This window comes from Pollachius pollachius (assembly GCF_949987615.1).
Source record: "Pollachius pollachius genome assembly, chromosome: 2".
NCBI classification, from domain to species: Eukaryota; Metazoa; Chordata; class Actinopteri; order Gadiformes; family Gadidae; genus Pollachius; species Pollachius pollachius.
The window spans coordinates 48972260-48993215 of NC_136935.1; the positions used below are offsets into that span (position 1 = coordinate 48972260).

At 47.1% G+C, this 20956-nt stretch overlaps 3 protein-coding genes across 5 annotated transcripts; 1 reads left to right on the plus strand and 2 right to left on the minus strand.

Annotated features, from left to right (window-relative positions):
• Window positions 1-524: 524 nt before the first annotated feature.
• Window positions 525-6399, minus strand: LOC307071109 (uncharacterized protein). 3 transcript variants are annotated; one of them, XM_079730002.1, is made up of 10 exons: window positions 6070-6399; window positions 5889-5976; window positions 5420-5546; window positions 4851-4964; window positions 4639-4753; window positions 4096-4205; window positions 3501-3643; window positions 1890-3394; window positions 1329-1534; window positions 525-829 (listed from the first exon to the last, which is right to left on the minus strand). In XM_079730002.1, exons 3-10 carry the CDS (start codon window positions 5498-5500, stop codon window positions 554-556), a joined length of 2550 nt encoding a protein of 849 aa, XP_079586128.1. In that variant the 5' UTR covers window positions 5501-5546; window positions 5889-5976; window positions 6070-6399; the 3' UTR covers window positions 525-553. The 3 variants fall into 3 exon arrangements, with proteins under 3 accessions (XP_079586128.1, XP_079586126.1, XP_079586127.1); XM_079730000.1 differs by having other exon boundaries at window positions 5256-5546; XM_079730001.1 differs by lacking the exons at window positions 525-829; window positions 1329-1534 and adding an exon at window positions 1544-1801 and having other exon boundaries at window positions 5256-5546.
• Window positions 6400-7153: 754 nt separating this feature from the next.
• On the plus strand, window positions 7154-9321 carry pla2g12b (phospholipase A2, group XIIB; the record flags this gene model as incomplete). The annotated part of the gene is made up of 4 exons (XM_079758737.1): window positions 7154-7406; window positions 8097-8185; window positions 8313-8475; window positions 9203-9321. 4 exons carry the CDS (start codon window positions 7154-7156, stop codon window positions 9319-9321), a joined length of 624 nt encoding a protein of 207 aa, XP_079614863.1.
• Window positions 9322-9683: 362 nt separating this feature from the next.
• Window positions 9684-15180, minus strand: LOC307071770 (uncharacterized protein). The gene is made up of 7 exons (XM_079730847.1): window positions 14850-15180; window positions 14164-14280; window positions 13879-13974; window positions 13483-13572; window positions 13286-13375; window positions 10118-12703; window positions 9684-9995 (listed from the first exon to the last, which is right to left on the minus strand). The coding sequence occupies exons 1-7, from the start codon at window positions 15132-15134 to the stop codon at window positions 9912-9914; spliced, it is 3348 nt and encodes a 1115-aa protein (XP_079586973.1). The 5' UTR covers window positions 15135-15180; the 3' UTR covers window positions 9684-9911.
• Between the last annotated feature and the right edge of the window lie 5776 nt (window positions 15181-20956).

Here is a 20956-nt window from a genome sequence, read left to right on the forward strand (position 1 = left end):
CTAGTACCGAATTTCAAGTTTCATTATATTTTCACATATACATAAACATAGCAAAGAATGAAGCAGCATTTGTTATTCTGTCGTTATTCGCTCGAATTGAGCATTTAAGAAAAACCGGCATAACTCACTTGGATAACTTTTGGATCCTGATGCACTCTTAAGTCCGAGGTATGTGTATCTCATACAACAAACGCTTGATTTAAATTAATGATGAAAATTAATTAATGAAAAAATGTGCATTCTAGTGTTGGCGCATACTTCTTTATTATATGTGAATAAAGACGGTGCAAAATAGACTTATGTCAGCTGAATAGTGGTGAAGAGGACTGTAACGCAAGCATCAGATTATGATCGGTTACGACACATTTCACATAAAAATTTAAATATTTATATAATTATAATCATTTTTATATAATTATATTTATAAAATATAATTATATTGATAAAATAAGCATATCAATAAATAAGCAGAATATTAATTTCTTTGCAGAAAAAAACGTTTTAATAACAAAAAAGCAACAACTTTCACTCTGTTTAAGGAAACATTAGGACTCTAATTTCCAAAGGGAGAGGCAGCGGGGTCCAGAGTCTTGAAGAGGCTCGACAGCGGCCCCTTCACGGAGGTCAGAGGCGGTCGGCTCTGAGGCCGGGTCAGGGGCCCCTTTGATCCGATCAGAGGCTGTTCAGTGCCGTGGGATAGGAGCAGGACTGGGTCCAAAAGGCCTGCCGGACGCCCAGCAGAGGGCCCGGGAGAGCGGGTGCGGGGGTTCTTCTCCAGGGACCGGTGATGAGCTGGAGCTGGCGGCTGACTGGGAGGTCCACAGGAGCCCTGGAGCGGAGGGTGGGAGAGAGAGCCGGCGTCAGCTGAATCCTGGACCGTGGCTGCCCGTCGAAGTCAGGACAACCACGAGCGTTCGGCCACACAGACGGGCAAAAGTTTAAAAACAACTCAATCAAAAAAGATCAGTTCAAAGACATAGTAGTTTCTTTGATTTATAAGAAATAAATATTTTAGTAGGGATATGATTCTGTGCGTCTGTTGTGCATTATTTGTTAGTGTTTTTTTGTCATTATGAAACACCAAAACTACCCAAAGTATTAATTCCCTCCAGTATCGCAGTCAGGGTAAGGGAAAAAATAGAAACACCCACAGGTCATTTTGTGCTTGTAATAATATCCACTCAATCCATCCGTTCTGGAGTATAATGGTGAACGCTGAAATGTGTGTAAAAAAAGCTTTCAGGCCCTCATACATTTTCTTGCTGTTGAAAGTTCAAACCCACACACTGTGACTGAATACATTGGCTGTATGAAAAGTGAAACGCCACCTGGTGGTCAGGATGCACACGACACCCTGCTGGCTCAACTCCTCCCAACATCTCAGCGCTCCTCTTCTCCTTCCTTCTGGCCGCCTCTTCCTCTTCTTCTTCTTCTTCTTCCTCCTCCTCCTCCTCCTCCTCCTCCTCCTCCTCTCCTGTCGTTTGTTGTTCTTTGGAGATGGCCCTGTGGTTTATCTCATCTTTGTCTCCACTTTCTGAAAGAGATATGATGAAGGAAATGAAACATGCGTTGCTTCAAACATGTTGCGATCGTTCCAATATGTATGAGTTCCAGGCTTTGTGGGAATGAGATTTGGCTTTGTCTGATGCGGCACAGAGTTTAATATGGTTGATAAAGTGACTTAAAAAGTAGTACGCACTGCTGTGGATAATACGTTGTTCTTCCTGGTTGTAGGGTCTCAAGTTTAGGAAGAGGCTCTTGAGAACTGAACTACTAGTGTTAGTGGCCGCGTGGGAAGGGGCTGTGAAAAAATAGATGCAGAGAAGTGTCCATTTCCGAACGGACAAATACAAAAGAAATATCGCAGAATAAACATTCTGAGCTCTTACCTTTGTCCGAAGAAATTTCGGGCATGTGCGAATCCTTCCGAACGGGATGAGCTGGCGGCGGATGGCCGTTTGTTCGGGATTCCCGCTCTTTTTCCTTCGGATGTTTTGGACCTGGACGAGACGCAGGTGAGCCTGTAGCACCAGAGGTCCGGGTGTGGTGTGCACCGCTGCCCCCTCCAGGGCGAGGCTCCCAAGGACCCTGGTTCCCCGGGGTCGAGGGAGGCGGAGCAGTAGTCTGGTGGATGGGGGTCGCAAACAGACCACGCAGCACTCCCCCGGTGGCCTTGACCGGCTCCACCTCGCTCGGCTCTGGGGAATCGGAAGAACCGGCCATCGGGTCCATTGCGATCTGTAAGGGAGGCAGGTCCTCATCGCTGTCCGTACCTGAGCTTGCTATACTGCTGTGGTAGGGCCTTTTCACAGGCTTACTACGTCCCAGTACAGATCGATCACAGTGAGTCGGTTCGCTCAATCGGCAAGCCGTCTTGGCGTGGGGAGTGGGGCCGGGTGTCTCTGTGCTCTGGGACTTTGACTCAGAAGGTGCTGATGGTTTAGCGACCTTAAAGGCCACACTTGGTCTGTGTTCAGGTTTGAGAGTGAGAGGCCTTGCTAGAACATGTGTATTGTGGCCAGCGTTAGCGTCAGTAGAAGCAGTCTTCTCCTTCCTGTTTGTTGAAGGGGTAGCGCGTGGGGGTGCAGAGCGTCTGGGGTTTGACGGCGAGGCAGCAGGAAGTGGTGTGGGACGGGGAGGGTTGAAGACGTTCTGATTGAGAGGGCTAGCGAAAAGGCTGCGGAAGGCTTTCTGTGTTTCCTTAGCTGGTCGGGTTTCCGGTTGAACGGGTGGAACACGGACATCCGTAGGACTGTTTGAGTTGATAACTACACCAATGCCCTCTGTAGAGCTCTGACAGTACGGAGGGAAACATTTATTCACAGGCAGACAGCGTTTGGCTTGTTTATGATCCTGATTCGAGGATGGAACATCTTGATTTCCATTCTGCCTTGCTTTGGCTTCAATTGCCTCCCCGGTGTCGTGTTTCAAACGCAAATCCTTTCCACGGAACGGCCCCGAGAACCGGGAAGGTTTTGGGAACTCTTTGGAAAGGTCCAAACCGTAATAGGTCCACGGAGGATCGGCGGATGGAGGCGGGTCCCTGGCCGGGGTCAAGTTAGAACTTCTGACGGACTTGACCGACCTGAGGACGGCCTCCACGGAGTACGGCGCCTCTACCCGGTGGGCCGGGACCGAAAGGGGAGCAAAAGAACGCGGCGGGGAAGACGAGGAAGTAGAGTCCCCGTTTGACCCAAAAAGCGACGGAAAAGGTTTGGAAATCCCGGGTCCGAGCACCGCTTCCGCCGAATAGGGAACCGCTTTGGAATTTGAGGGCCCGCAGGACGGGGAAGCACTCTCACTGCGATCGAGACCATGAGCCGGCTCAATACCGATCAGCTCCTCTGGCTTGGCGGGTGGTTCCTCGGGACAGGAACTGTTGTAAAACTGTGGCCTGTGAAAACATAAAAACATCCCCAAAAAGTTACACATCAACCAACTAAGAAAAAGTGAGTGTCAATAATTGTCACAATTAATCCGGGACATTTGTGAACCCGGACCTGATGGGATGCAGCAGTATGTCGGGTTTGGGGTCGCTGGCTTCCCCGGCAGCCCCCCCCTGGTCTTCCGCCACTGGAGGAGCAAGGCTCTCCTGCTCGTTTTTCTTTGCCATCTCACTGAGATCCTTTTCCCGCTGTATGGCCTGCAGAGATTCACAGTCAGAGGAAAACCTTCAGTAAACAGTTAATTCTGTCGCGCAGAGGGAAACAATGGAAACTTGCTGGGCAAGAAACCAATGCGCGCGCGCTCGCGCACACACGCGCACACGCACACACACACACACACACACACACACACACACACACACACACAGTTGCAGAGTCTTTTTTCCATATTTATATTACGCGTGTGATTGACGGGCTGGTTAGTTTTAATTTGCTTCTTAATTTTGGGTTGAATTTATTCCATAATGTAATGTTAATATTGGGTTAACATTAGCTTATATTAAACAATCAAACTTTATGCCCAGTGTGGTCAGTTAAGTGCAAAAAAAGGGGAATTGACAGAAGAAAAAACATTTGTGATTACACACACACACGCGCGCACACACACACACAAACGTAGACGCACTAACACACACACACACACACACACCTGATCCAGCAGTTGTTTGGTCAGTTCGGTGAGGGGCTCATGGGAAAACCTGCACTCGCCTTCTTTGGCACACTTCCCCCATTGGTGGAAATACTTACAGGGGAAGGAGCGTGGAAATAACCTTGATAAGGAAATCATGTGTTGTCAAATACATTTAGACCCCAAAAGACCGTCCGTGGCTACCAACAGCAAACGTGATGGCATCACTTAACAAGCCAATCATTAAAGGTGACATATCACACCACCAGGTTTGAGTGTGATTAGCCCTTACAAGCCGTTGTAAAATTCTTCTTCTTCTGACATCACAGGTGGACATGTCGACCTAGATGTATGCTGGATAGACCAGTCTACCAGCCTACCCAGTGGACTGTAGCAAACGTTGCTAATCTATCCGTCATACATCTAGCTGGCCACGCCCGGCTATGATGTCAGAAGAGGGAGATTTTCCAAATGGCTCGTAACGGCTAATCACACTCACACCCTGGGGGTACAACATGTCACCTTTAATAACATCACATGTACAGAATATAGACCAAAGGATATTGTGCATGTATGCGCAGCTCTCTCCTTTGAAACAGGAACCTTGGATGTAGAATTTACACGCGTCTTTGATCAGATCATTTTTGGCGTTGGCATGCACCAGCTGACACTCCTCGCCCTGAAGACAAAACGGAACCGCAATGAGCCTGGAGAGCGTAGCGGCCACATGGAGACCGGCTGAGACCGTCACGTGGAGCGTGAAGCGTCTCCCCCACCTTGGTGCATCTGCCCATCAGGAAGTGTTTACACAATAACTGCCCGTCGGCCTCCAACGCATTCTGGTCCTTGAACTCCTGGGTCATGTGCCGGACTCTTTCGACTGCTGGATCCTACAGGGAATACAGAGTCAAGACAAAAATCCAGACCAGAGCCATTTGTAACTTGTTGAGGAGTCATGATGGGCTAATGTTTAGAACCTTTAATAACTCAACGTCAAATGGTAGAGGGTTTGCAACCCAAGGTCTGCACCTGTAGGCATCTTTGAGCAAGAGGCCTACCTACCCTACACGCTCATAAATGAGAAAAGGCAACAATGAGATTCTTTGTAATTGTATAAAGGTGTTGCCAATCTCACCACAACCGGTATGATACGACCACGGAGGCAGGCCAGAATCGCTCACCTGTTTGTTTTGACGCATTTGACTGTGTCCCCTTCCTCTTCCCCTAGGAAACCATCCTCTACGGTCACCCTGAAATTTTCTTCCACGAGGAAACCCGCCCCTGTTGCTCTGACTATCGGCGTTTTCCTGCCTGTTGTTGTTGTTATTTTTCTGGGAGAAGGCACCTCTGTGGTGGAACTGGCCTCTCCCTCTGTGATTAAAGTGGGCTGGTCCTTTGGGGACGCCATCTGGGTTGTCATAGTCATAGAACCGTGGAGGTCCGTGAGTCTTTGCGCCCATGGCTTGATTCAACTGAAATGAAAAATATATAAAGAAAGAAATAAGATATATATATATAATCTTGATTGAAGAATAACCCCTTTGAGGTTGCCATCTCGTTTACAATGTGGTCCTTAACCCATTTGTACCGGCTGCTGCGCGGCGCAACATTGTATCTACTAGATACAATGTTGCGCCGCGCAGCAGCCGGTACAAATGGGTTAAGAAAACTCAAACACAAGAAACACGCTGGTACTAATATTCACTAGCATACTCTCATGCCCAGACACACACATACTATTGGTGAAAGCACAGCATTCAGAATACTAACAAACATAAAACAATAAAAATGTTTATTGGTTGAATGTATTTTACATGTTGGTGCGTCTTTTTCTTCTTCTGACCAGTCTGCTGTCCACAAGGGTTCGGTCTTTGTGTGGCACACACCTCTTGGACCCCGTTTCTATCCATATGGTGGATAACAGATTAATGACCCAATTGAACACTTACAAATATAATGCATTTTTGGTAAAAGCTCACAATCAAACTTGCTTACTTGTGTGGTTGAGTTGATTGACGTGGGATGGCATGATGTCCTTCAGCAGGAGACAGAGTTTTAAAAAGGTTCGCAAATGCCATTTTTAAGTTTGATCATTAGCAATTTGATTTCCACACTTGCACATGTTCACAATGAAGTCATAAGTCAGTTAGCTACTTTATTCCCATTCAATATAACGTGAAGCTAAACAATCTTGACAATGAACTATCCTTCTTGTCACGTCAACGAAACACGTTTGCCCTCCACTTAATAAAAAAACATAAATACAGAATTTATGGGTTTCGTTAACTGTTTAAAAGCTGTACACATCTCTCATATCACGGCGCGTCGCGGCCTCGGAGCATGTTTTTAATTGCTTCCTTATACGTCATGTCACATGACAGCGTGCTAGTTCGAGAGTTCTGCTGGTGACGTCAACGCGCTATACCCCCTGCTGGTAGTGGTACACTCCGCATCCGAATTAAATAATAATCACCTCAGCATTTAGGAGATACTTAGTGCAATTAAAATCATTAATCATTAATATTTTGTATGTTACGTCGATAATTGATTTTATATCGAATTTCGACGGGTGGGGGTAGGGTACTGGCCAAAAACCCAGAGTGCGTGATTAATTTCCTAAAGTTATATTGTTGTAATATAAAATAGTGTAACGTGATGTTATCAGGAACCAAGCTTTCCTTTCGGCCGGGTAGGCCTATAAAAGCCCTGATAGGGCTCCTCCGATTACACGTGGGCACCAGCAATGACACCCAAACCATCTGTAGATTAAACACCACAGGAGTTCACCTCTAATATGCACAGTGTCAGGAGTAATGTCTGCCAACGAGATTAAACTCAAGTGTGTCGTCTTTTTTTTCTTGCTTAATAACGCAAGTATAGATATGCGAAATCTTGATAAACGCTGAACTTTGTTCCTCCACAGTGGAGGACGAATGATGCCTGGCTCAAAGTCCAGGTCAGGATGATATGCAACCGCTGCAGCGATCTATCCTGTTACTTACTTGTATCTCTCCTTTAGGAGCGCTCTTGCATCTAGTTATTGTCCCTGGGCGCTTCGACTTTATTCAACACTACCGACATGTTAGCTAGGATGCCGCTCGCAGCATGGGGTCTCTTGGTGTTGGCGCTGTCCATCCAGGGTATCCAGTGTCAGGACACCGAGGCGCCCCCAGCAGAGACCGGCCAGGCTCCGGGCAGCCCGCCGGGGGAGGACGGTGACTGGGGAATGGACAGTCTGAGAGGAGGCTTCGAGGCGGTTAATAGCTATTTTGACTCCATGCTGGAGTTAATGGGTGGTCGTGATGGAGTGTGTCAATACCGTTGTCGATATGGTGAGTACATGCTTGATACTTTATACTTCAATTTTATTTGTATAGCCCTTAATCACAGGTAGTCTCAGGGGGTTTAAGAGGCCATATATTTATGACAACCCCCCTGAACCTAGCCCCTCAGAGGGCAAAAACTCGAGCAAGAAATCTTGTGGAGGAACGCAGAGTGGATGATCAGGAGTGCAATGGGGGCCATAACGTCAATATTTATGTTGATCCTTAATACTGTATGCAATATGATTTAATTTAATATAGCTAAGTTTGTTATCCTATAGGCACTTCAGTCCCACATTTATTATGTAAACCTTAGCCAGGATTTGAAATAGACTTGTTATCTATCTTGTCATCAAATTGATAGGGCCTGGGCCAGGGACAATGGCCTCAATGATTGATTAGATCTAAAATAACAGGAGCGTCCTTATTCTCAGATATATCTTCAGTTGGAAACATTGTCATAGTCTACCTTGTTGCCTTTTTGAGCAGCATACAGTACAAGCATGAGCCATAAAGATTTACATTGATATTTAGGGCATTTAGCAGACGCTTTTATCCAAAGAGAATAAGTACATTTGTCAGAAGAAAGAGAGAAAAAGATGCCAATACTTATTCACCAGCATACTCTCATGCCCAAACAATACAATTAACGACTCTAATTCTAACCAATCTAATTAACTAATCAAATGAACCCTCCAGGTAAAGCCCCTCTGCCACGCCCGGATTTCCAGATGCCAGAACCAGACGGCTGCAGCTCCTACTTCCTCGGCATTCCCGTTCCCGAAGGGGTACGTCTATATAAAGCGTTGCCATGACACATACACCTGGAACATTCACATTGATGTTACGTTCAAATACTGATCAGCACAAGGCCGATTCCAATTGAACACACACTTTGTTTGGTTTTATCCCCAGATGGACGGCATCCCAGCCATGACCAAGTGCTGCAACCAGCTGGACTTGTGCTACGACACCTGTGGCTCCAACAAGTACCGCTGCGACTCCAAGTTCCGCTGGTGCCTGCACAGTATCTGCTCCGACCTCAAGAAGAGCCTCGGCCTCATGTCCAAGGTCGAAGGTCAGTAGGCTTATGGTGACCGGTTCAGAATTGTGTTGCATGTTATTGCGCAAATAAATCATTAAAGGTCCCGTGGCATGCCAGCAGGTGTGAGCGTGATTAGCCTTACAAGCCGTTTTGAAAATCAGGCTCTAATGACACCACAAGTGGGCGTGTCCACCTAGATGGGTGACGGATAGATGAGCAGCATTTGCTACAGTCCACTGGGTAGGCTGGTAGACTGATCTGTCCAGCACACATCTAGGTGGACACGCCCACTTGTGATGTCATAAGAGCCAGATTTTCAAAACAGCTAATCACACTCATGACTGGTGGAATGTCATGGGACCTTTAAATGTCTGTTGCAATAAAATGTCCCATTGGACAAACCAAGGAAAGACGTTTGTCTTAAACCCCCTCCCAACCCTCTTACACACTTATTCTATGTTGTACGATCCTGACACTTAATGTACGCACTTATTGTACGTTGTACCTCCTTGACCTTAAAAATAGTACGTACTAGCATTGTGTATCTTATCCTAGCTATCTTTGTTGTGTTCGCGGAATTGGTTAAGCTTACAATGGTAAGTGCTTGGCACTTGTTTTCATGAACATCCTTATTGTACCGACAGCGATATATATAGTTTCTCCTTCTTCTGACAAATGTACTTATTGTAAGTTGCTCTTGATAAAAGCGTCTGCTAAACGCCCTGAATGTAAATGTGTGTGTGTTCCCTTTTGCCCTCAGCATGCGAGGCAGTGGCGGACACCATGTTCAACACTGTGTGGACCCTGGGGTGCAGGCCCTACATGAACAGCCAGAGAGCCGCCTGCATTTGCGAAGGAGAGGACAAGGACGAGCTGTGAAACTGACCGACAGCCCATCACCCAACCTTAGTTTACAGAAGATAACTGGGAGAGCATTTGAACCGATGCCGCGAGGAACGGGTGCGAGAAGCGACCCTGAGAAGGCACTGTGTGTGTAATTTATTTAAGTTTTTGCTGCGGTTGGTCAAAGCAAGTGGTTTGAGATGTTTTAGATGGTGCCGTTGCCCAATTGTATGCTGGGATGTCTTGGCTGTCCAGCGCAAGTTTAGTTCATTTTATTACGTGCTTTCCAGAACTTTTTCTTTAAACATTAAATATTGCTTCATTATTCATTGCAATATATGTTTATTTAATACAATTTCTATAATTAGCAAATTAACAAAAATGTACATATTGAAGTATGATGAAAACTTCCACAGGGTGTGTGGGAAATTCAAAGTCATCGTTAACGCAATCATCAGTATGTTTGAACTACAGCACAAAAAAATACCTTACATGTCACCGTTTCAAAAACTGTCCGTAGAAATCTAAAGACCTCTGACATAATATTATGGGTACACTGAACAAGTTCGGTAGCTCCAGAAGATGTCTTTTAAAATAAAAACCAACACCAACCTGGCATAACAAGGCTATGTCAGGTCCGAATACGTACAACTAGACACTGCCGCTGGCATGAAGGGACTCTGCTTCATCTTCTGGTTGAATGCCAGAAGCTAAAAGATTGTTTGGGGGGGGGGGGGGGGGGGCGGAAGAAAGCAAATCAATTAGTATTATTGAACAATGATTGTTATTGTGTCAATTGATAATGAATAATATGTGGAGTAAAGAAAAGCACCTTTTCCTTCAGTGCCGCCTTCCTTTCTTCTTCTGTTGGCTTTTTTCTTTTTTTTTCCCTCCGGACCACAACTACCTCTTGCTTTTGGACTCTAAGTACCTCCTGCTCTTCGACTGCAAGTACCTCCTGCTTTTTGACTGTAACTCTCTCCTGCCGCTGAGGAGGCTTGGTAGCCAACTGAGCAGCTGGCTTGGATAAAGCTGGCTTCATTTCAGTCCAAGTCCTTGAAGGGATCTGTCCTTGTATCCCGGCTATCATCATTTCATGACTTGTTGGTGCGGAGGTGTTCTTCAGTATGGTCAGGCAGCGCGTTTTCCCTGCAGGCCTTATGTTGATAACCTGCAGACAGCGCTGAGCAGACCAATGCTGGCCCTCGCTCTTTGACAGGTCTGGGTTAAGGTTGTATTCTAACTGCAAGCCCTCAGTAGGCTTAGATCGAGGAGTGGCGGTAGCAGGTGAGGAGGCGGAGCCAGGGAGGGGATAGGGGGAGGCGGAGCCAGGGAGGGGAGAGGAGGAGGCGGAGCCAGGGAAGGGATAGAAGGAGGTGTCAGGGAGGGGATAGGAGGAGGCGGAGCCAGGGAGGGGATAGGAGGAGGCGGAGCCAGGGAGGGGATAGGAGGAGGCGGAACCAGGGAGGGGATTGGAGGAGGCGGAGCCAGGGAGGGGAGAGGAGGAGGCGGAGCCAGGGAGGGAATAGGAGGGGTTGTGTGCCCCGGTAGAAGCAGAGAGATGGGGGTAGGGGGTTGCATCTCCAAGAGTGTTCACGTGGGAGGAACCGTTGATGGCGCTACCATGGTAATTAGTGTTCTGATAGTACTCGGTTGAAGTGTTTCCTGGCAACGTTAAGGCAGAGTTGGAGTCCGGGTTTGCCAGACAAGCTTGGGGACTGCGGGAGCTTATCTTAACTCTGTCGCCCCTGTGATCTCTTTTCCGCCTATTGTATGTCTTGGGGTTTCCATGGTGATCTCCATCCTGCCTCCTGCATGTCTCGGGGTTTCCATGGCGATCTCCATCATGCCTCCTGTATGTCTCGGGGTTTCCATGGCGATCTCCATCATGCCTCCTGTATGTCTCGGGGTTTCCATGTCGATCTCCATCCTGCCTCCTGTATGTCTCGGGGTTTCCATGGCGATCTCCATCCTGCCTGCTGTATGTCTCGGGGTTTCCATGGCGATCTCCATCCTGCCTCCTGTATGTCTCTGGGTCTCCATGGCGATCTCCATCCTGCCTCCTGTATGTCTCTGGGTCTCCATGGCGATCTCCATCCTGCCTGCTGTATGTCTCTGGGTCTCCATGGCGATCTCCATCCTGCCTCCTGTATGTGTCTGGGTTTCCATGGCGATCTCCATCCTGCCTCCTGTATGTCTCTGAGTGTCCATGGCGATCTCCATCCTGCCTGCTGTATGTCTCGGGGTTTCCATGGCGATCTCCATCCTGCCTCCTGTATGTCTCGGGGTCTCCATGGCGATCTCCATCCTGCCTCCTGTATGTCTCTGGGTCTCCATGGCAATTTCCATCCTGCCTGCTGTATGTCTCGGGGTTTCCATGGCGATCTTCATCCTGCCTCCTGTATGTCTCTGGGCCTCCATGGCGATCTCCATCCTGCCTGCTGTATGTCTCGGGGTTTCCATGGCGATCTCCATCCTGCCTCCTGTATGTCTCGGGGTCTCCATGGCGATCTCTCTGCTGCCACTTCTCTACCCTCGAGGCTCCATTGGGCTCTCCGTCCCGCGTCGGGTCCGTCCACGCGTCTGCGCAGCCGTCCGTCTCCTGCCTCTTGTGGTCATCGGTTCTTCTCCCTCTTTGTCCGCTGTCCCCAGAGCTTCTGTCCACTGATTGGCTGCAGGGAGAGAGCCGCCTCCTCTTCCTGCCCTCAATGGAGTCCTCTCCCTGGGTGTGCTGTGGGGGAGGGCGGCCGGCAGGACGGGACTGGGGAGGAGCGGAGGTAGAAGTACCGACACAGGGTTCAGGAGCCGGCTCAAAGGGTATCTCACTGCCTGACGGGTTGTGGAACCCCTGTCCGTCGTCCTTCCTCTTCCCATTGAGCCTCTCCTCAGTGCGGCTTGTGAGTCCACTCATCTCCTCCTTGTCCAGGCTCAAACCAACGGTCTTCAGAATGTTCTGGAGCTGTAACTGCATTGGGTTCTCTTCTTCCGCCCGCGGGCAACTGTATGCACTGCTTAAAGGACAATGTCTGCTGCTGCTGATGATGGCAGGGATGCCTCTGCCATCATAATTAGCGGGGTTGCTCCTCTCTTTGGGAGACCCTTCAGTGTCGGGGAGCTCAGTGCTCAATCGACTACGGCTCCGTAGCTCAGACTGACTCGGATGGCTGTCCTTCTGATGAGGTTCGGCCCGATCATTCTCCGACCTGGAAGGCTCTTTCCGCGGGGGCTTGTACAGCGGGAGCACCTCATTCAAGGTGACGGACTTGCTGTCGTCGTTGACGATACTGGTGAACAAATCCATGTCCACCCCTTTGTTAAGCACGTTGAGAAACCGCTGCATGCCGCGAGCTATGGCAGGTCTCTGTGAGGGCGCAGGGGACGGCGAGGCCGCGCGTGGAGTCCATGATCTCCCGTGAGGCTAGAAAGGGGACGGTGAAATAAAACATTACTTACGGTTTGCAATTTTCTGGATCAATCCTAATCTGTAGGCCAAAGCACAACTGTACACGTATCACAAGATAAATCATAGAATAAAGTTTGGATCTTTTATTAAGTTTAAGTTCCTGAATACTCATCCCTGCTAAGCTGGTTTCACACCACCGCGCGGCAACTCGCCTCCTCCGTTCATTTCAATGAGGGAAGGGCGGCAGAGGGGAGGCGGTTACAAAAGCGGCTGTTGACCAGGAAGCGGTTGCCGCCCACGTGAACGCGCACAGATTTTGCCCTACCGCTCAGCTTTCCCCAAGTTAAAACTTTCGGCGGCAGCAGCAGCAGCGGCCACTTTTGAAAACGCCTGGCCCTGATAACCGCCGCGCTGAACCCTCCGGCAGCAAGGCGGTTATCAGGGCGGTTGCGGCGCGGCGGTGTGCAAGCACCTCAGGGCCATTCAGGGTTTGGTGTCGAATGTTCAGCTCGTAATCTGCTCAGACTCCTCTGATGAGTACCTCATCGGCTAAGCCCAGAGACCCAGATACGTTGAGCTAGCTTCCTGATGGTGTACCTGGACGTGCTGGAAGCCTGCAGATAATCCAGGCCTCGGTTCAGGTCCAGGGTCTTGGCTTGGAGACTCCTTAGGTCTCTCCTTAGGAGACTGACAGGGTCAAGTCAGACTTCTACATGTATGTCTGGCCACACATAAGATGATTTATGACACAAATTGTAAGTGAATTCAGCACTTAATACTACATATAAGCTTACCATGGGTGGGTAGGGGTCCACCTGCATCTTCTGACCGCCATCTGTAGGCCACGGCTCATAAACTGGGCTTGATTCAGATTGGCTCCGGCTCTGTTTTGGGAGGGGGTGTTAATGCAGGTCAATGCAGGTCCACCATTTTTCCAGCAAGGAAGCTCACTGGCTACAATCAGCGGCCATTAAAAAAAGGCATGATGAAAGTCCTTATGCGAGGTAGAGAAAACAAACACCCTAGAGAAGTCTGAGGAAAGTTGACACATTGCAAATAACTATGAATAACAATATTACACATACTGTTAAATAGTCCCTGGAATATATTGAACAGCAATGTTTAGACTATGTCAAAGCGTTATGACAATCTCAAAGAAGAACATGTTTCCTCAAAATAAATAATTTTACCATTGGAGGGTAAGGGTTGAGCTGCATCTTCGGACCATCCACTGCATGCTGCCTCCGAGAATCCAGGGTGGCAGCCGGTGGTGGAAATCTAGGATTCTAGTAAGGGCGAGACAAAATAAAACCATGAGTGACTACCAATGGCATCTGGAGAATCACTGGATTCATTACTAGATTCATTCATTGAAGATGTAGGATTTTTTCAGGATTACATTAGTAGTAAGTAAGTAAATACTATAGAATCGTCACTATAGAATCGTCACATCGCCAATTCTCACTACTTCATACCTCTCGGAGTGTTCTCGATCTGTTGTCCATCAGTGTCTTCACACGAAGCTTCAGAGGATGATCTTCCTGCAGGCCGACCCCATATGTTGTGGAGCTCTTTGGGTCTCTGCTGTGCATCTGCAGGGAAAATCAGACAAGGCTGAACCTAAGATGCACAACACCCATATGTATAGTGATGAAACCTGATTTTAATCCTCTGTGGTATCGTTGTTTTGGGCTAGGTATGTCTCAAGAGTGGTAAATGTTCAACACGTGGTTTAGTCCGAGACACAAGGTAAACGAGCCTGCACTCTGGAGGTGTTTCATAAAGCATCTCTCGAACACGGGTCAAAATATCTGTTTATATTTGAAATGGGCAGAATGGCAAATAAGCCACAGCTACAGGTTCTAATTGACCCAGGTTGACCATCGGTCTGTCGTGGACTGCAGGGTGGAATGGCAAAAAGGCCATGTTTGTAGGGTCTGACTGATTTCAAACCCATAAGACTGTATATGGGGTTGTGATGACCACCCTGTGTGTAGAATAAGCTATTCAGGATGGTGTTAGCACTACAAATGTGTGGGCCAATGAGGAACTGATTTGAGCTTGAAACATGTGGTCTAAATAAATCATAGAATGATTAATGCACATCAATAGAAAGACATTTCGTACCAGAGTATGTCAAATCAGCCAATTCACTGCTTACCTTTGGCAAGCCGAGAGACTTCCTTAGCTGCAAAATGCAGTTCACCCTCTCCTTCAGAGAAGATGCATTAGTAGTAGTTAAACAACTCTCTACAAAGTCGTTCTGGTTGTCTAATGGATTGTCAGATAGCTGATCGTTTTTTTTCAAATAGGGCAAGATTTTCTTCAAGGCAATTGCAGCTTTGGTCTGAATAATCCTATTCTCGATTTCTTCAAGTTTTTTCTTCTTTCTCTCCAGCTCATTGTCTATCTCAGCTAATTCCACTGATGGTCCGTCTTGGATCATGGTCCTGTCTGATCCAAGATCTACTGATGATTCTCTGACACTAATACGACCAGGAGATGGAGAAGGAGAAGGAATGCTGTGCTGTCCATATTCCATCCTCCTGGTTGGTCTTTGTGGTTCTCTTTGATGGTATCTGTAGTGGGGCTGGTGATAATGTTGATCATTGTAGTTCAATGTGTATTTCCCCATGTCTTGTTCTGTTTCAGCACATTGTGGTCGGTCATAATCGTGCCTGGCCCTTGGAAAGCTGTCCCAGTAAGGGGGATTCATCACGTCTTTCCTAGAACATATGTAAACATCATCAGGAAATAAATACTAGGAGCATAACAGCATTATCTTCTTTTATGGATCTACATGGTGGTCAGACAATAATAATAATAATAATAATAATAATAATAGTAATAATAGAAAACGTTAGCTGTTGAATTAGAGAATAAACATGTAGGATAGCACTGAAAACAACGCGGACAATCAAAGGTTTGTCATTCAACCTCCCTTAATTATTCCCTGACATCCAAACGTTGAAAAGGAAAAAAGGAATACAACCTGGGATTTGTTAGTGTCTACAACTAGCGGAGCCAGCTAACGTCCACACACGCCGACTTCAACACAACACCACCGATAAAACGTAAATTTCACCTATTAAAGAACAATAGAAAAATGTCGCATACCTTATCGCCTTAATGATTGAAGAACAGCATTGCACTCTTTCTCCATAGCTTTAGTTTGTGCTAAATGAGTGAGGTAAACACACACCGACATCAAGGGGGGGGGGGGGGGGGGGGGGGGCGCGCTCTCCTTCTCGGTCGTTGGTAGACGCGGTGGGACAAGAGCTACTCTAGGAGGCCATCGTCTGGTCGGGAGCGCCCGGGCTCCAGGCTCCAGGCTCCAGGTCGGTCGATGAAGTGGGTCCGACATGGGGGTTGTCTGGCTGGACCATACAGACCAGCAATACCATTTATTAGACAGACTGGGAAGACAGTCTGGGAACCAAAGTCACCCTCAAATACAGGTTTGTGTTCTCATTGTTATTTCCATCACTCCTAAATCGACCCTTCCTTACCTGAGATGTCTTTTCCTTGAGTTGTATCGACCAGCTCAAGTTGTATCTTAAAACATTACCAGAGCTTTGTCGGATATAATTTAGTAATGAACCAGAAATACGGTTTACACAGACCTGTATTAATTTGTATTAGATTTATAAGATCTCTTATTAATTGTATGAAGAATTAAAAACAAATAAAAAAAAACAATAATGAATAGTAAAATGTATACTTTTAATGCTGAATAAAGAGGGGCAACTAAATGGCAGAAACACGTAGAAGTGGGACTCCAACATTTGCACAAAGTATCTCAGCCACAACCACGGGTCACAAAGAGTAATTACAGATTTACTTTGCCTTCCACTATCATCCTGAGGTATAGACCTATGATGACAGGTCAGAATCATCTAAGCACATCCTAAGGGATGGGGCTGTGATGTTCACAGAATCATCTCTATTAAATCTCTCCTCAAAGCCAATTTCCGACTGGGTTGCAATTGATGCGGCCCCTTCCGTTTTCCATACGTGTTTTGCATTTACTGCGATTCATTATTCTGTTGAAATTGACGGGTTGGTTTGTAGTAAGCGATTTGTTTTAAGAAAGCCCCAGAAGGTTATAATCATTGACGAAGAATCAGCAGCGAAATAAAAAACATACATAAAACAACAAAATATCGACAAATTATAGGCATTTAATATAACCAATCATCTTTTGGAACATATGTACAATCGAAGTTCCTACATTTTTCAGGGAAAAGGTGTAAGGCAGTATGCATATAGTCTGGTACTTTGTGTCAAAATCTCTTCCAGATTTTGTTTATTTAACGTGGTATAGTGAATTGGACAATTGTGGCACATTGCTTAACTAAATTTGATAGCACATTTGAATTATACATGTATTATTCTTATCAACCATGTTGTTTTCACAGTATGTTTTGAGTCAGAACAGATAGGTACTTAAACAAGATGTGATCCTAAAGTGTAACAAACATAAGCCAATTCATAAAGAACGGATATCCTATATTTGCAATCTGCAAAATATTGAATTCAAATACCTGCATTGTTTGCCCTTTGAATGATTATTTGGTTTGGCCATCGAAATCAAAAACCTATTACTTGTGCTTCCACTACTAAAGCCAGTGTATTTATTACATTTCATGTCCCAGGCTTAGAAAGCCAATCAGATTAAAGTGTGAATCGGTTTTCCTATTATTGCATCGTTCATTTTCCTTTGACGTTTTACAGGCGCAATTTAATCAAGCTCCAATCAAAAGCCGGATAGGAAGATTAAGATGCTTCTGGAAGAGTTAGAACCCGATGTTATCTGTTGAACGTGAAACCTTGTCTATCAAAATATCTCTTAGGTTTGCTTAGCTCGGTTTGTGTTTATAACCTGCAAATAGCGGGGCCTTGATGTGGATTTGATTTGATTTGAATGATTTGGATAGTTTGTAAACGATGGCACGGCGGGAGATTGCACGGGCACAGGGGGGGGATAACTGGGGGGGTACGGGGGGAAAGGCATAGTTCCAGCGGAGACTCCCCACGGAGGGGGAACGTTGTAGGCAGCCGGTGGATAGAGGTGAGGTGAGAACGGGGCTGGTGCCGAGAACGGGGTGGGAGGTGAGAAGGGGGTGGGGGGGTGACTTGGCGTCAGAGCTTGTGGTTGAGGTAAGTGGTAGGAGTTGTTCGGCGCAAACGACTGAAGTGCGGAACTGCTGTGTGGGCACGCTCTGTCGTCCTCATAGTTTCCAACGGGGGCTGTGTTACACACACTGGCCGCTGGGGGGGTCTCAGAGGCATTCACCGGGGCCGCTAACGAGTCGATCTTCAGAGAGTTGTTTTGTGTGACCGGAGGTCCAAAGCTAGATCTGCTCGATGAGGAGGATCTGCTGTTGCCTCCGGGAGTGAACATCTGCCTCGTCTCTCTCCTCGTCTCCTTTTCGGACTCCCTTCTCTCTCGGTCCTCCTTGTTGCCGTACAACCGCAGCTGGATCCGGTTGGACATTTTCCCCAGCTCGTCCAGTCCCAGGTCCATCCCGATAGTCTGAAACAAATGCTGCATCTCTTTGCACTTCTGCTCCTCCTCCTGCGTCACTTTCCCCTTGACCACTGCTTGCGTTGGGGTCAATCTAGTGCCAGCGTTGCCCTGAGGGACGCCAGACGTTTCATTAGATATTAGAGTGTTTTCACTGGGTTGCTCACTCTGCTGTTGTTGGGGTTCATGGTTCTTATTCCAGTATACTGCGTTTTGGTGTGTGTCCTGCTTCCCAGGGCCTCTGTGAGATCCAAGAAGATCGGCAGCGTTCCGAATATTGGCAGCATTCTGGTGATCGGCAGGGTTCCGGTGATCGGCAGCGTTCCGGTGATCGGCAGCGTTCCGGTGATCGGCAGCGTTCCGGTGATTGGCAGCGTTCCGGTGATCGGCAGTGTTCTGAAGATCGGCAGCATTCCGGGGACCGGCAGTGTTACGAAGATCAGGAACGTTCCGGGGATCGACAGCGTTCCGAAGATCAGGAGCGTTCCGAAGATCAGGAGCATTCCGAAGATCAGCAACGTTCCGAAGATCGGCAACGTTCCGAAGATCAGCAACGTTCCGAAGATCAGCAACGTTCCGAAGATCAGCAACGTTCCGAAGATCAGCAACGTTCCGAAGATCAGCAACGTTCCGTAGATCTGCAACACTCCGTAGATCTGCAGTGTTCCGAAGAACAGCGTTCCGTGGATCAGGAAAACTGGGAGCCTGACTGACTATCTTGTTGAGCATGTTGACGTCCACCCCTTTGTTGAGCACACTGAGGAAACGCTGGAAGCCATTGCTCCTGGGTGTCTGCTCAGGAACACCCTTAACAGGAGCAGGGCTGTGATTGGTGGAGTTAGGTTCCGCCTTTGAGAAAGAAAACAATACAAATTTGCATGAGTTGCAACACGTATCTTTCAAAAATATCCACTGGGCCTCATGTACAAGTGTGTCTCATATGCAGTACCAATATAATGTGCATATAGAAAGTAATGGGAACAATTTGTGGAGAATTTCAGGGTTTCAATAAGATCTTGCATCATTCAATCTTGCAAAAAAGGCCTACCCTTCTGCTGACTTCAGCCACTGGGAAGCCACCGCTGGGCTGCCAGGGGTTATAGTTCAGAGGGGAAGTGGATTCATTTTGGTCTCGTGTTGCATCATACAACTGGTCAGGAGGGGGACAAAAAATAGATTATTTGTAAAAAAAAATAGAAGTCAAATTGATATGTTGATCAAACTGAAGTATGAGTCATCCTAAATAATCAACCGTTTGAGCAATTTCTTCTTAAAGGCCTAAAGTATTGGATTGGAATAAATTGGATTTATCCTGTTTTGAAAATGTAGCACTTGCAGTAGTTTGCTTATCTGATGAATTGCATGTAGTCACATGATTATTTCCATTTCCGGGTTGCACCTTTACAGTTGAATCCCCTTATTATAATTCGCTTTGGATAAAAGCATCTGCCTAATAAATGTAATGCAACAAATATTTCCACACCTTTGAAGAAGATTCTGGTAATCGTTTTACGTCACGTGTCTCGCTCCTGTCTTGCGTCTGTCTGTTCATGGCATAGTCAGATTGATGCCTGTACGCAAAATCTTCAGGAGATGCTCTGCGTTTTTTGGCCTCCACCAGCCTTTTACCATAGTCTGAATCCTCTTTGGTTGGTGGCCAAGATCTGAAATCACTGTTGAGCCTCCTGTGTTGAAAATGGTCGTCCACGTTGCCGGTTAGACTTTTCCTCCTCTCAGAGACTCTGTGCTCTTGTGAAGTACTGGTCTCTGGGGATGTGTACCTAAACCTTGTATAATCCCCATCCCCGCCACCGCCACCGCCACCGCCGCCGCCGCCGCCGCCTTTGTCAGGGACAGCAGATCGCCGTTCCGGGCTCCTTTGGGTGCGATTCCGATGAGATGGCTCCTTACTGTAGGCCCTCTGCAGTGAATCGCTGTACTGGTGCTTGTCTTTCATCCCAGTAGAGTCTTTGGGGTTCTCTCCATAGTGGGAGCGGTGGAAGTCCCGTGATGTGGTACTGCTGCGACCTCCTTGGGGTTCTCTCCATCTATCATCCTGGTCGCCCCTTTCCCTCGGGCTCCGTTCTCTGAACTGCCGCCTCGGGGTGCATTCCAATTTCTTTGAGTTCATTCTCAGGGCCCGTAGTTGGTTACTGGGTGATTGTCAGGGCTGTGTCTGAAGAAAAACGTAGACTTTAAAGAACTGTGTTGAAGACCACAACATAGTCCACAACATATTGAAAAGCATAAAATATGACATTTCAAATAAGTTATTTAAATCGCCCTATATTAACAAATTGTAAAATAGTACATAGCCATCTGTAAAATAATACAGGCGTAAAATACACCCTACGATCATAGTATTATAAGAGCATCCCTTATTCAAGTATCCAATGTCAGTATTAAACCAATTCTCTACCACAACCAATCACATGTGTCCTTAAGACCTGAAACAATGTAAACACATGCATCCTTACACGACCTACACTGGGAAACCCATGTTCAGCCTCCCACCTCTCACACACGCACGCACACACACACATGGACCTGATGCTAACGGAAACAAGGCTAGCTAGCAACTGCAGCTAGTCGATACCCCAGTTTGACCCCATACAAATTTCCACACCGTAAACGGATTCCACGCAGCGTATTATGGTATACGTGTGGCAGGCTGTAGATGGTGGATACGATATTCGACCAACTGTAACATACACTCATGGAGGGAGCAGGTGCTGGCTGTG

Coding starts and splice junctions, on each gene's coding strand:
- LOC307071109 (XM_079730000.1), bottom strand. CDS start 6,152: ATGGCATTTGCGAACCTTTTTAAAACTCTGTCTCCTGCTGAAGGACAT. Junction 4,206..4,638: donor GAGCTGCGCATACATGCACA/ATATCCTTTGGT, acceptor GGTTATTTCCAC/GCTCCTTCCCCTGTAAGTAT. Junction 3,644..4,095: donor CCAAACAACTGCTGGATCAG/GTGTGTGTGTGT, acceptor GAATCTCTGCAG/GCCATACAGCGGGAAAAGGA.
- LOC307071770 (XM_079730847.1), bottom strand. CDS start 15,134: ATGATCCAAGACGGACCATCAGTGGAATTAGCTGAGATAGACAATGAG. Junction 13,975..14,163: donor GATCGAGAACACTCCGAGAG/GTATGAAGTAGT, acceptor CGCCCTTACTAG/AATCCTAGATTTCCACCACC. Junction 13,376..13,482: donor TGGACCCCTACCCACCCATG/GTAAGCTTATAT, acceptor TGACCCTGTCAG/TCTCCTAAGGAGAGACCTAA.